This window comes from Bombina bombina, chromosome 2, assembly GCF_027579735.1.
Source record: "Bombina bombina isolate aBomBom1 chromosome 2, aBomBom1.pri, whole genome shotgun sequence".
NCBI classification, from domain to species: Eukaryota; Metazoa; Chordata; class Amphibia; order Anura; family Bombinatoridae; genus Bombina; species Bombina bombina.
Window position 1 is genome coordinate 906,442,468 of NC_069500.1, and position 15,931 is coordinate 906,458,398.

The 15,931-nt window shown below is 37.8% G+C and overlaps 1 protein-coding gene across 1 annotated transcript in view; it reads right to left on the reverse strand.

The window, feature by feature from the left end:
• Window positions 1–15,931, reverse strand: part of DNAH6 (dynein axonemal heavy chain 6) — a 482,313-nt gene that overhangs the window by 122,159 nt on the left and 344,223 nt on the right. Inside the window, exons 61-62 of the mRNA XM_053703293.1 lie at window positions 13,401–13,536; window positions 7,560–7,723 (exon numbers count right to left, since the gene is read on the reverse strand). Coding sequence (XP_053559268.1) covers window positions 7,560–7,723; window positions 13,401–13,536 — 300 coding nt within the window. The remainder of the gene's footprint in view (window positions 1–7,559; window positions 7,724–13,400; window positions 13,537–15,931) is intronic.

The following is a 15,931-nucleotide window of genomic DNA, read 5'->3' on the forward strand; positions in this document are numbered from 1 at the left end:
GTTTTAAAATAAAGGGTGGGCCGTGGACTCACCATATCCAGAAATAAATAAATTTATCAGGTAAGCATACATTTTGTTTTTCTTTCCTAAGATATGGTGAATCCATGGCTTGAGTAATTACTGATGGGAACCAATACCCAAGCTAGAGGACACAGATAAATATGGAGGGACAAGACAGGCAGTCTTAAACAGAAGGCCCCACCACTTGAAGAACCTTTCTCCCAAAAGAAGCCTCAGTCAAGGCAAAAGTATCAAATCTGTAAAATTTGGAAAAAGTATGTAGAAAAGACCAAGTTGCTGCCTTGCAAATTTGTTCCACAGAAGCTTCATTTTTGAAAGCCCAAGAAGAGGAAAACAGCTCTTGTGGAATGAGCCATAATTATCTCAGGAGGCTGCTGTCCAGCAGTCTCATAAGCCAAACTAATTATACTTTGTAACCAAAAAGAAAGAGTAGTAGCAGTAGCTTTCTGACCTTTACGTTTCCAAGAGAAACAGACAAAGAGGGCAGAGTACTGGTGAAAATCCTTAGTCGCCTGTACGTAGAATTTAAGAGCACGTACAACATCCAAATTGTGTAACAAATGTTCTTTGGAAGAAGAAGGATTAGGACACAGAGAGGGAACAACAATTTCCTGATTGATATTTCTATTAAAAACAACCTTAGGAAGGAAACCTAACTTAGTACGAAGAACTGCCTTATCAGCATGAAAAATAAGATAAGGGGAATCACACTGCAGAGCTGAGAGTTCCGAAACTCTTGGAGCAGAAGAGATAGCAACAAGAAACAAAACCTTCCAAGATAACAACTTAATGTCTATGGAATGCAATGGCTCAAACGGAGCCAGCTGTAAAACTTTAAGAACAAGGTTAAGGCTCCAAGGAGGAGCAACAGACTTAAAGACAGGCCTAATTTTGACCAAGGCCTGACAAAAGATTGCACATCTGGCACATCAGCCAAACATTTATATAGTAAAACTGATACAGCAGAAATCTGACCCTTCAAGTGGGTATTGACTGACAATCCCCTCTCCAGGCCTTCCTGAAGAAAAGATAAAATTCTAGGAATTCTAATTATACTCCAAGAGTAGCCCTTGGATTCACACCAATAAAGATATTTATGCCATATCTTATGGTAAATCTTTCTAGTAACAGGCTTGCGAGCCTGAATCATGGTCTCAATTACAGACTCAGAAAAACCAAGCATAGACAGAATTAAGCGTTCGATCTCCAGTCAGCTTCAGAACAACGAGATTTGGATGAAGGAAGGGACCCTGAATCAGGAGGTCCTTCCTCAGAGGTAGTATCCGAGGTGGGAGAGATAAAATCTCCACTAGGTCTCCAAACCAGAGGCCACGCAGGGGCTATTAGAATCACTGATGCCCTCTCCTGTTTGATACGATCAATGACTCATGGAAGGCGAGCAAACAAAGGAAACAGGTATGCTAACCTGAAAACCCAAGGAACCGCCAGAGCATCAATTAGAACGGCCTGTGGATCTCTTGACCTTGAACCGTACCTTTGAAGCTTGGCGTTCTGATGGGATGCCATCAGATCTAACTCCGGCACCCCCATTTGCGGACTAAGCTGAAAAACACCTCCGGGTGGAGTTCTCACTCCCCGGGATGGAAAGTCTGTCTGCTCAGAAAATCCACTTCCCAGTTGTCTACTGCTGGAATGTGGATGGCAGATAGACAGCAATTGTGGGTCTCTGCCCACTGAAGAATACAAGTAACCTCCTTCATGGCTAAGGAACTCTGAGTTCCTACCTGGTGATTGATGTAAGCCACAGAGGTTATAATGTCTGACTGGAACCTGCTAAACTGGACTGAGGACAACTGAGGCCAAGCCAATAGAGCATTGTAAATCGCCCTCAACTCCAAGATGTTGATGGAAAGAGTAGACTCCTCCCGAGTCCAAAGGCCCTGAGCTTTTAACAAGTTCCAGACTGCTCCCCAGCCCAACAGGCTGGCGCCCGTGGTCACGATCAGCCAGGAAAGTCTCCGAAAGCATGTGCCCTGAGACAGATAGAGAGAGAGACGGAGAGAATCCCTTGACGACTGATCTAACTCTTTTCTCTAAGATAGATCCGCATGTTTGCCTTTCCATTGTCTGAGCATGCACAACTGGAGAGCTCTCAAATGGAATCGAGCAAAAGGAATGATGTCCATGGAAGCCACCATCATCAGATCGATTACCTGCATACATTGAGCCACTGAAGGATGAGCAATAGCCTGAAGAGAGAGGCAAGAGGAAATGATTTTGTTTTTCCTGACCTCTGTCAGAAAAATCTTCATCAATAGAGAATCTATTATGGTCCCTAAGAACACTTCTCTTGTAGCAGGGGAAAGGGAGCTTTTTTCCAGATTCACATTCCATCCGTGGGAACAAAGAAAAGACAACAATATCTCTGTGTGAGATTTTGCTTGTTGAAAAGATGGCACCTGAACCAATATGTCGTCCAGGTAGGGTGCCACAGCAATTTCACGAGAACAGATCACTGCTAAAAGAGCCCCCAGAACCTTTAAAAAAATTCTGGGAGCCGTGGCTAGACCAAATGGAAGGACCACAAACTGGAAATGTTTGTCCAGAAAGGCAAATCTCAGGAATCGGTGATGGTCCCTGTGAATAGGAACATGAAGATACACATCCTTTAGGTCTATGGTTGTCATGAACTGACCCTCTTGTACTAAAGGAAGAATGGAGCGTATAGTCTCCATCTTGAAGGATAGAACTTTGAGAAACTTGTTTAGATACTTCAAGTCTAGAATGGGACGGAAAGTTCCCTCTTTTTTTGGGAACCACAAATAGGTTGGAGTAGAACCCAAGACCCTGTTCCTGAACTGGAACTATCACTCCCAGGGAGGAAAGATGTTGTATACATTTCAAGAACGCCTCTCTCTTTATCTGGTCTGCAGATAATCTTGAGAGAAGGAATCTGTCTCTGGGAGGAAAAGTCTTAATTTGCGATTTGTAACTCTGGGATACTATGTCCATAGTCCAGGGATCTGGGTCATCTCCTATCCAGGATTGAGAGAACTGAGAAAGTCTGCCCCCACCTGATCCAATCCCAGATTGGGGCAAACCCTTCATGCTGATTTGGAATTCTTTAATTCTTTGTTTCCGCATGTTCCAAAACTGATTGGGTTTCCAAGAAGACTTGGATTATTCCTGCTTAGAAGAAGAAGGGGAAGGCTTTCCTCTGAATTTACGAAAGGAACAAAAATTACTCTGATCTCCTTTAGGCCTATTCTTCTTATCTTGAGGTAGTAAAGACCCCTTTCCACCCGTAATATCAGAGATAATCTCTGCCAAACTGGGTCCAAATAAGGTTTTGCCCTTGTAAGGAATCGCCAGAAGCTTGACTTTAGAGGAAACGTCCGCAGACCAGTATTTCAACCATAACGCCCTGCGGGCTAGGACAGCGAAACTAGAAGTTTTAGCTCCTAGTCTAAAAACCTGTAAAATGGCATCTGCAATAAAGGAATCGGCCAATTTAAGAGCTTTAATCCTATTTTGAATTTCATCCAAGAAAGTCTCTACTTGAAGAGAATCAGACAAGGTTTTCGAACCAATAAAATGCCGCACTAGTCACGGTGGTAATACACACCACAGGTTGCTATTGGAGACCTTGATGAACATGTATCTTTTTCAAATAAGCCTCCAGCTTCTTGTCCATCGGATCCTTAAAAGAGCAGCTATCCTCAATAGGAATAGTGGTTCTCTTAGCCAGAGTGGAAATGGCCCCTTCAACTTTGGGTACAGTTTACCTTTGGTCTTTAATGGAGTCCTCAACAGGAAGCATTTTCTTAAAAATAGGAGACGGGGAAAAAGACAACCCTGGTTTCTCCCATTCCTGTGAGATAATCTCCCTAGCACGGTCCGGCACAGGAAAAACCTCTGAAGTGGAAGGTTCATCAAAGAAAAAATTAAGTTTACTAGATTTCTTAGGAGTGACAACGACAGGGGTATCGGGGTCATCTAAAGTAGCTAAAACCTCCTTTAACAATACACAAAGGTGTTCAAGCTTAAATCTGAAGGATACCACCTCAGTCACAGAAGAAGGAAATATACTGTCCAAATCTGAGATTTCACCCTCAGAAAGTCCCAATGTATTATCCTCATCAGACGTATGAGAAAGGTCAGCTTGGGAAGCAGAACTGAGGACAGGCACCTTACTTTCTGAATTTCTATATTTTCTCTTGCATTTTCCCTGTAATCTGGGAATGGCAGCTAATGCCGCAGATACCGCTAAAGATACCTGGGCAGCAATTTCTGCTTTTAAATAAACTCCACTAGGAGTTACAGAGGAACCACAGGGCACTGCATGTGATGCCATTGAGACTTGGGACGTAGCAGGAGAAAGCTTAGGTATTGTTTTAACAGCATCATCCTGAGAGATGTTACCTTTATTTTGCAAGGTTTTATTGACACATGAAGAACAAAATTGCATAGGAGCTGCAATTTGTGCATCTAAACATAATAAGCATGAATTCATGAGAGCAGGCTCTTGCTCCATATCAGACATGTTGTGAAATAAACTTGTACAGATAAGTTTCAAAGATTTTAATATTCAATTAAAATAAGCCAAGGAAATAATACACTTTAAATTTTATGCCAAATTAGGATCGATCCTCAGCTAAAATTATGCGAGAAAAGTTAATGAAAAAACATCTAATAAACATCAAATAAACTTCTAAAATACCCCTCAGGCAACCCCAAACCTCAATTACTGAGGTGCCTTACCGCTACCAATTAAGACCGGATCACCCAGAAATGGAGAAAAACAACTTTTTTCTCAGAAACGTTAGGAAGTAAAGCCGTCATGTAACCGCAACTGCCGAGCTCAAATTACTGCTGCGACACAGAGAGGCACTAAAAATAGCTTCCTGGTACAATGAGTACAAGAAATATCCGGTTTTTCAAAACGGACAGTTTAAAATGTTGCATCGATTTATTTAAAGCAAAGGAGAAATGAATAAACTGTTGAAAAAGAAAATCCAGCCTTACTTTCAGTTTAAACTTGTATTGTTTTATCAAGTAAATATGTGTCAGAAAATAAAGCCTAATAAAAACATTTTTCCTTTTCTTTTTAAAAGCTTTTAAATGTTAGTCTCACACATGCTACAGTGCCTGCTTCATGCCCCAGTGTAACCCATACAACAGGATTATCTATGTCCCAATAGAAAAGCAGTGTCTTTTAATTTGTTAAGTGCATGGTCTCCCCAACTGGAAGAAAAAGCACTTACCTGCTCCGCTGTTCGGCATGTAGACAGTTACAAGGTATGAGAAGACACAGTTCTTCAGAGACCTTTGAAAAAGAAAGAACAGAGTAGCCAACTCTGGCTTTCTAAACTAGGGCAGCAATTGTTAGGAAAGTGCAGTAAGTACCTCTTTATAATTTCCTAACTGCTTTAAAGCCACCACTACCCAACTGCAATATGGCTATACCCCAAAACTTGCTTGTAGATGAAATAAAAAAAAATTTCAGACACCAAAACAATTTTTTGTATCATCTGCAAACAGACATACTTTCCCCTGTAACCCTTTGCTGATATCACTGAAAAATATGTTAAACAGGCCCCAGAACTGACCCCTTAGTAACACCACTAGTAACTGCCATTTCTGCTGAATGTACTCCATTTACTAAGACAATCTGTTTTCTATCCTTAAGCTAGCATTCTACCTAATTCACAATTTTTGAGTCTAAACTAAGGAGATTAGTTTTTGAATGAGTTATTTGTTGTTAGACGGTGTCAAATGCTTTGCTGAACTCTAGATATGCTACATCAACTGCTCCACCCTTGTCTAATACTTTTGATACATAATCAAAGAAGTCAATTAGATTAGTCCAACATGATCTCCCTGAAGTAAAACCATGCTGATTTTGGTCCTCTAAATTGTTTGTCTTTATGGAAGTAATTCTTCTTTCTTTTAAAAGAGTTTCCATTAATTTTCCTACTACTGAAGTTAAACAAATTGGCCTGTGGTTACCAGATTCTTCCCTACTGCCCTTTTTATGAATAGGTACTACATTTGCTATTCTCCAATCATCTGGAACAACTCCTGTCAATAGTGACTGATTAAACAATTAGTAAATGGGGCAGCTAGCACAGATAGAAGTTTCTTAAAAAGCTTGGACTTTTTTACATTTATTTTTGATAATGCCAATAAAACCTCATCCTCTAAAAAGATTAGTACTGCAGCACTGCTACTCACATTTCCATTTTTTGCAGCTTTGTGGCATTCTATCTTCACAATATTTTGTGAAGACAGAACAGAAATCAATTTGACAGTCTACTTGGCTTATCTCCTTATACCATTCTACCATCAACTGTTTTCAATTTTACTATTTCAACTTTAGTTTTTCTCATTTCACTGATATATCTAAAGGTTTTCTCCCCATGTTTTACTGACTGTGATATCTTCTCTTCCACATGAGCTTTGTATAGGGTGCACTAAAGGGATGTCAGTTGCACTAAATATTTTCTGGTATTGCTGTCTTACTATGGACATAATACCAGGTTGCATGCTAATTTCTGCATAGTCCCATGATGTTGATAGCGCACCTTGTGTTGTCAATAGTGCATTTCTCTAGGCCACAATATTTTTGACTTGAGAACATTATCACTGGGATAAATTATGGACAATAACCATTGTTTGTTTTTATTTAGCAATATACATTAAGTTAGCTGAACAGCAAGTTGAGTTAAACCTGCAAATGGCTTTAACACATAGTTAAAGTCAGTCCTACAGCAGCAATGCACTATTGAGAACTAACGTAACATCTCTGGTCATCGGAGTCAATGACAGGAGGCATGTGTGTAGCCACCAATCACCAGCCATCTCCCAGTTGTGCATTGCTGATGAGGATATGTACATATGCTTATCAACAAAGGGTACAAAGAGATCAAAGTACATTTCATAATAGAAGTGAATTAAATAAGTGTCTTCAAATATGCTCTATTTGAATCATAAAAGTTTAATTTTAACTTTCATGTCCTTTCTAATTCAAGAGCATTATGTCACATAATATTTGACATATTAAATATCCATCTCTTTTGATAAATCTGCTCTATTTATCCATGACTTTCATCATATATAGACCTTTTATCAGCCTCTAGACACAACATATAAACAAACATTATAACTAAGAACTGTTATTCATAGATCATACAAAATAAAAAATAAACTGAATCGTAGGAAATAAACATATTCAATAAGCATAGGTAATGATGATGTTTTTAAAGGGACTGTAAAGTAAAAATTAAACTTTTATGATTCAGAAAGAGCGTGAGATTTTGGGATCTAGCTGATGATTGGTGGCTGCACATATCTCTCTTTTGTCATTGACTCATCTGATATGTTCAACTAGCACCCAGTAGTGCATTACAGCTCCTGAGCCTACCTAGGTATGCTTTTCAACAAAGGATACCAAAAGAACAAAGCAAATTTAATAATAGAAGTAAAATGGAAAGTCTTTTAAAATTGTATGTTCTGTCTGAACCATGAAAGAAAAGTTTTGGATGCCATGTCCCTTTAATGAAAGTATGCTCACTTACCTTCTCTTCATATATGATTTTTATAAGAATTAGTTTCTGAAATAAGTTAAGTTTTTCATCCCACAGACCAAAAGTTACATCAGTTCCATTTTCTGACTGTATCTTATGTTGCTCTTCTTCATAACCTTCCCAAGCATTGACATTTATCTGAATTTCAAGTGACCCTGGAAAAAAATGAATATTTATGCAATTACAGTAATGTATTTCTATATTAAAGGTATTAAAAAATGAGGTTTTTTTTGAGAGACTCTAAAATAAGTTTAATTCAAGAATAACTATTTAGCTATATTTTATGTTTCATAAAATAAACCCTATAGCCAAAGTGATAAATGAATTTTACATTACATCCGCCCTAAAAGTTAAGCTCATCTCATTAAAGGGACATTAATGGCAGCTTTTTATTTGTTGACTCTAAGGCCCCCATGAGGCGGCGAGATATTCAAAAGGGAATCGTCACCATTTCAAGAAAGCTGGTGAAATTTTCAAAAGTGCCGACATTACTGGCAGCATTGCTGAGAGGTGTTATGCTATACTTCCCAATGGGCGACGATGTTGGTGAAATATTCCACGCAGCATCGCCACCTATATTGGTGATGTAAAGTAAAGGATCCCTTTTAAATATAATAACACAACAAAATAAACACACTGCAGCCTACACTAATAACCCCACAAACCGCCATAACTCCCCACCCCAATAACCCCTACACTACTTAACCCCTATACTGCCACAACCCCCTACCACAAAGTACCCCTAACCTATTAACCCCCTACCCGGAGGAAGAAGATGGAAGAGGAAAGCCACAGTGGAGTATCGCTATGGATGAAAATTGAAGAGGAACGCCACCTTGGAAAGCAGCAGCCCACCTGGGGGGGGGGGGGATTACTTTATTTTTAGTATAGGTGTTTTTAATGCGAAAGAGCTATCCACTTCAACTATGCTACTGGCCAACAAATTTTAAGGGCAATTTTTAGAGTAGGTTTTAGTGTCAGAATAGTTTTTTTTCTTCATTTTGTGGGGTATAAGGTTAGGGTTCTTGAAGGGGTTAGCTGTTAAGAAGTTAAGTAGTGTAGGGGTAGTTTGTGATGAGGAATGTGGCAGTTTAGGGGTTAATAGGTTACGGGATTTATTGATATGGGGGGTTATGGCGGTTGAGTGGTTGAAAGGTTAGGGGGTTATTAGGTTAATAAACTAAGGCAGATTATGGGTTTAAGGTTTAACAATGTTAGGATGCAATGGGAGTGAGGGCACGTAAGGGGTTAATAGTTTAGAGGAGTAGTATATGTATATAAAATGTTTACATTATATGCAATTTCTTGTATAATGCATTTTATATATCTTAACAAAAAATGTGTTTTTTCTGTGTTCTTTTTTATTTTAAACATTAATATTTTCTTTTCTTAATATAATTATGTAATAAAAGTAACTAACCACAACGTAAAAAATGTTAAAGGGACACTAAACCCAATTTTTTTCTTTCGTGATTCAGATAGAGTAGCAATTTTAAGCAACTTTCTAATTTACTCCTATTAACAATTTTTCTTTATTCTCTTGCTATCTTTATTTGAAAAAGCAGGAATTTAAGGTTAGGAGCCGTCCCATTTTTTGTTCAGCACCTGGGTAAAACTTGCTGATTGGTGGCTAAATGTAGCAAACCAATTAGAAAGCACTACCCAGGTGCTGAACCAAAAATGGGCCGGCTCTTAAGCTTATATTCCTGCTTTTTCAAATAAAGATAGCATGAGCACAAAGAAAAATTAAAAATAGGAGTAAATTAGAAAGTTCCTTAAAGGGACACTGAACCTAAATTTTTTGTTTCGTGATTCAGATAGAGCATGGCATTTTAAGCAACTTTCTAAATTACTCCTATTATCGAATTTTCTTCATTCTCTTTGTATCTTTATTTGAAATGCAAGAATGTAAGTTTAGATGCCGGCCCAATTTTGGTGAACAAACTAGGTTGTTCTTGCTGATTGGTGGATAAATTCATCCACCAATAAAAAAGTGCTGTCCAGAGGTCTGAACCCAAAATAAAGCTTAGATGCCTTCTTTTTCAAATAAAGATAGCAAGAGAACGAAGAAAAATTGATAATAGGAGTAAATTAGAAAGTTGCTTAAAATTGCATGCTCTATCTGAACCATGAAAAAAAAAATTGGGGTTCAGTGTCCCTTTAAAATTGCATGTTCTATCTGAATCATTAAATAAAAAAATTGGGTTTAGTGTCCCTTTAACTTTGCAAAGTTAAAGATTATGCAGTTATGTAACACTGTAAAGTGGCGTATGTCGATTTTTTGAATATTTGGGTTTAAGCCTAAAAGAGGACATACTATAATATTTATATTTTAAGGGGGAAAAAACATATGTTCATGTTCTATAAGAAAGATACTTTTAAGTTTCATGTTTGTGGAAGGTTGTAGCTTTTCCCCAAGTGTTATAAGCCAGTGAGCGCCTTAAAAAAAGGGACCCTGAACCAAAAAAAATTCTTTTGTGATTCAGATAGAGCATGAAATTTTAAGCAACTTTCTAATTTACTCCTATTATCAAATTTTCTTCATTCCCTTGGTATCTTTATTTGAAATGCAAGAATGTAAGTTTAGATGCCGGCCCATATTTGGTGAACAACCTGGGTTGTCCTTGCTGATTGGTGGATAAATTCATCCAACAATAAAAAAGTGCTGTCTAGAGTTCTGAACAAAAAAAAAGCTTTGATGCCTTCTTTTTCAAATAAAGATAGCAAGGGAACAAATAAAAATTGATAATAGGAGTAAATTAGAAAGTTGCTTAAAATCGCATGCTCTATCTGAATCACGAAAGAAAAAAAATTGGGTTCAGTGTCCCTTTAAATAAAAGTTGTACCCAAATAAGCCCTTTATATGTCTTTAATTTTTTGTCTAAACAGCTTAACTTTTTTCCTGAAAACATGATGTTTAAATCTTACTTTTTCATATATATGATACATATTCTTTAGTTGATTTTCCTTTAAAGGGACATATTACTCAAATGTTTCCCAGCAGTTACACATGCTATATATATATATATATATATATATATATATATATATATATATATATACAATGTAAAGTAGTGAATGTACAGCCTGAATAACAGTGTAAATTTGCTGTCCCCTCAAAATAACTCAACACACAGCCATTAATGTCTAAACCGTTGGCAACAAAAGTGAGTACACCCCTAAATGGAAATGTCCAAATTGGGCCCAAAGTGTCAATATTTTGTGTGGCCACCATTATTTTCAAGCACTGCCTTAACCCTCTTGGGCATGGAGTTCACCAGAGCTTTACAGGTTGCCACTGAAGTCCCCTTCCACTCCTCTATGATGACATCACAGAGCTGGTGGATGTTAGAGACCTTACACTCCCCCACCTTTCATTTGAGGATGCCCCATAGATGCTCAGTAGGGTTTAGGTCTGGAGAAATGCTTAGCCAGTCCATAACCTTTACCCTCAGCTTCTTTAGAAAGCAGGGGTCATCTTGGAGGCGTGTTTGGGGTCGTTATCATGTTGGAATATTGCCCTGCGGCCCAGTCTCAGAAAGGAGGGGATCATGCTCTGCTTCAGTATGTCACAGTACATGTTGGCATTCATGGTTCCCTCAATGAAATGTAGCTCCCCAGTGCTGGCAGCACTCATGCATGCCCAGACCATGACACTCCCACCACCATGCTTAACTGTAGGCAAGACACACTTGTCTTTGTACTCCTCACATGGTTCCCATCACACACGCTTGACACCATCTGAACCAAATAAGTTTATCTTGGTATCATCGGACCACAGGACATGGTTCCAGTAATTCATGTCCTTATTTTGCTTGTCTTCAGCAAACTGTTTGCGGGCTTTCTTGTGCATCATCTTTAGAAGAGACTTCCTTCTGGGACGACAGCCATGCAGAGCAATTTGATGCTGTGTGCAGCGTATTGTCTGAGCACTGACAGGCTGACCCCCCACCCATTCAATCTCTGCAGCCATGCCGGCAGCACTCATACGTCTATTTCCCAAAGACAATCTCTGGTTATGATGCTAAGCACGTGCACTTAACTTCTTTGGTCGACCATGGCGAGGTCTGAGTGGAACCTGTCCTGCAAAACCGCTGTATGGTCTTGCCCACCGTGCTGCAGCTCAGTTTCAGGGTCTTGGCAATCTTCTTATAGCCTAGGCCATCTTTTTGTAGAGCAACAATTGTTTTTTTCAGATCCTCAGAGAGTTCTTTGCCATGAGTTGCCATGTTGAACTTCCAGTGACCAGTATGAGAGAGTGTGAGAGCGATAACACCAAATTTAACACACCTGCTCCCCATTCACACCTGAGACCTTGTAACACTAACGGCATCGGGGAGGGAAAATGTACTCACTTTTGATGCCAACGGTTTAGACATTAATGGCTGTGTGTTGAGTTATTTTGAGGGGAGAGCAAATTTACACTTATATACTACAGGCTGTACACTCACTACTTTACAATGTAGCAAAGTGTCATTTCTTCAGTGTTGTCACATGAAAAGATATAATAAAATATTTACAAAAATGTGAGGTGGTGTACTCACTTTTGTGAGATACTGTATATGTGAGTGTATGTATGGGTATGCGTGTGTACATATGTATGTATGGGTATGTGTGTGTACATATGTATGTATGTGCATGTATGCGTGTGTACATATGTATGTATGGGTATGTGTGTGTACATATGTATGTATGGGTATGTGTGTGTGTACATATGTATGTATGGGTATGTGTGTGTACATATGTATGTATGGGTATGTGTGTGTACATATGTATGTATGGGTATGTGTGTGTACATATGTATGTATGGATATGCGTGTGTACATATGTATGTATGGGTATGTGTGTGTACATATGTATGTATGGGTATGTGTGTGTGTACATATGTATGTATGGGTATGTGTGTGTACATATGTATGTATGGGTATGTGTGTGTACATATGTATGTATGGGTATGTGTGTGTGTACATATGTATGTATGGATATGCGTGTGTACATATGTATGTATGGGTATGTGTGTGTACATATGTATGTATGGGTATGTGTGTGTGTACATATGTATGTATGGATATGCGTGTGTACATATGTATGTATGGGTATGTGTGTGTACATATGTATGTATGGGCATGTGTGTGTGTACATATGTATGTATGGGTATGTGTGTGTGTACATATGTATGTATGGGTATGTGTGTGTACATATGTATGTATGGGTATGTGTGTGTACATATGTATGTATGGGTATGTGTGTGTGTACATATGTATGTATGGATATGCGTGTGTACATATGTATGTATGGGTATGTGTGTGTACATATGTATGTATGTGCATGTATGTGTGCAGCGTTTTTAACTTCAATATAAAAATATAGTTTAAATGTAAGCAAAGATCTCCACTATTTGACCTTTGGCTAAGTGCACCTTCAGCTTAGTGCATCATTGCCTTAGCGCTTGAGCAATAGCTGACATAAGTTTTTCAGTGCACCTCTATAGAAGTCTATTATGTGATGGATTTAGCGCACCCACACTATCTGACTTGTTAGAGCATCTTAGACTTAGCTCAAGCGCTAATATATTACTTTGAACTTATATGAGTACAAAAATAAAAGCGCCATTGATTTCTCTCAAGTGATGTTAGCGCACAATAGCTCCTCTTGTAATCTTTGGCCTCTATTTTTTAATGGCTGCAAAACTGAAAGATGCAATCTCATGATTAAAAGCTTGATTGATTTTTTTTCAAAATGTTATAATGCAGCTTCACAAGAAACTATAAAGCAAAAGTCTATGTAATGTAACTACTGTATGTCTGCGTATAGTTTGTACCAGTATCTTACCTAAACGGATAGCAATAGGTATTCTCAAAATATCTTTCTGGATTCCTTGGAAACATGGGAGCATTTCTTCTAGGTCACAGCAACCATACCAAAGTGTGTCAGAAAGCCATGGGACATCAGGTTTCCTTGTGCGCTCCTGGTGCAAAAAAATTTTATTAATAAAAAAAAGATTTCAGAATTTGGGTGCTATAAATGAACATTTATTTTTCGTGTTTGCATTTTTATGTTTTTAAGATGCCAATTTCTTAAACTAAAAAGTATTTTAATTTAAAACAAATGACAGACCATTTCAAGCTACATTGTGTTGCTTTTTTGGGCCATTTCTTTAAAGGGACAGTCTACACCAGAAGTGTTATTGTTTAAAAGGATAGATAAACTCTTTATTTACCATTCCCCAGTTGTGCATAACCAACATGGTTATATTAATATACTTTTTTACCTCTGTGATTACCTTGGCCTCTAGTTATGAAGGTCTGGCGGACCTGATCCGACACTGCGGATCAGGTCCGCCAGACCTCGCTGAATACGGCGAGCAATACGCTTGCCGTATTCAGCATTGCACCAGCAGCTCACAAGAGCTGCTGGTGCAAAGCCGTCCCCTGCAGACTCGCGGCCAATCAGCAGGGGGGTGTCAATCAACCCGATCGTACTCGATCGGGTTGATTTACGGCGATGTCTGTCCGCCTGCTCAGAGCAGGCGGACAGGTTATGGAACAGCGGTCTTTGTGACCGCTGCTTCATAACTGCTGTTTCTGGCGAGTCTGAAGACTCGCCAGAAACAGGGGCCATCAAGCTCCTTACGGAGCTTGTTACATAGAGCCCCTTGTATCTAAGCCTCTGCAGACTGCCCCCTTATTTAACTTCTTTTGACAGACTTGCATTTTAGTCAGTCAGCGCTGACTCCTAGGTAACTCCACGGGCGTGAGCACAATGTTATCAATATGGCAGACATGAATGCCCTCTAGTTGTGCAAAACTGTCAAAATGCATTCAGATAAGAGGCGGCCTTCAAGGGCTAAGAAATTAGCATATGAGCCTACCTAGGTTTAGCTTTCAACTAAGAATACCAAGAGAACAAAACAAAATTGATGATAAAAGTAAATTGGAAAGTTGTTTAAAATTACATGCTCTATCTGAATCATGAAAGTTTATTTATGACTAGACTGTCCCTTTAACCCTTCACCATTCCAACAATTGACATTAACACAATCTACACCCAAAAAAGTTTGATTTGGTTTTGTTTGTTTCTAAAAAATATTGTGGATTACAAAATTGAGTGATCTTCAAATGTACATGCAGCTATGTTCAGAAAACAAATGTGTACATTTTTATAAACACCAACTATGGCTTCCAGTTACAAAAATAGGTGTGTTAACGGAATATGTCCTTATTTTGCACTAGCACATTCAGTATGCACGATGTACAAGCTCAAATGTCCTTATAGGGACAGTAAACACCTAGAGATTTTAATAAAAAGGGCCAGATTATGAATGAAGCATAAACGTTTGTGAGCGAGCGATATCATATAGGTTAAATTGCGCTGGTATTACAAGATGAAAGTAAACGCAATCGCTTGAGCGCAATTCTAAATTAACGCTTGTCGGGTTACCGCATCCTCAGAGCTGTGGTTAACTGTTTCGTGAATCAAAAAAGTGTCACAAAACACACAAAAAATACATTACAAAGTACAGTTACACTCATAATAGCACCATCTAATAAAAATTATTTTAAAAAATATTGCATAAAAAAGTTATAAGGGCTCAAAGATATGAGGTCTCAGGTGTAAGAAAAAAAAGGCAGGAAAAGGGCTTTAACATTGAGATACAGACATATACATGTCTATATATGTGTACATAAGTATTTATGTATTTATATGTGTATATATGTATTTACAGATGTATATACACATATAAACACAAATACATATGTGCATTGGAGCCCTTTCCAGTTAAGTAGATGAAAACATGTAAAATCATATTTATGCAATATTCATATTTAATAAAGTGTTAGACTACGTCTTTAATGTAAATATTTCACTTTCCAATGTTTTGCACATAGCAGAATATGTTCTATGTATTTATAAACATATATATATATATATATAAATATATATAAAAACTATATGTAATTATATATATATATATATATATATATATAATTACATATAGTTTTTATATATATATATATATATGTATATATATATATATATATATATATATATATATATGTTTATAAATACATAGAACATATTCTGCTATGTGCAAAACATTGGAAAGTGAAATATTTACATTAAAGACGTAGTCTAACACTTTATTAAATATGAATATTGCATAAATATGATTTTACATGTTTTCATCTGCTATATGTAGAATTAAGGTAACTCAGCTCTGGAAACTGTGGCTTTTCTAATACTCAGAAAAAATGCACATGCAGACTTCTGAAGGCTAACAATGCTACATAGCTATCCCTTATTGACTTTCATAGATAACAGCAAAATAATGAACTTTATACTAATATAATGACCTTTGCTAG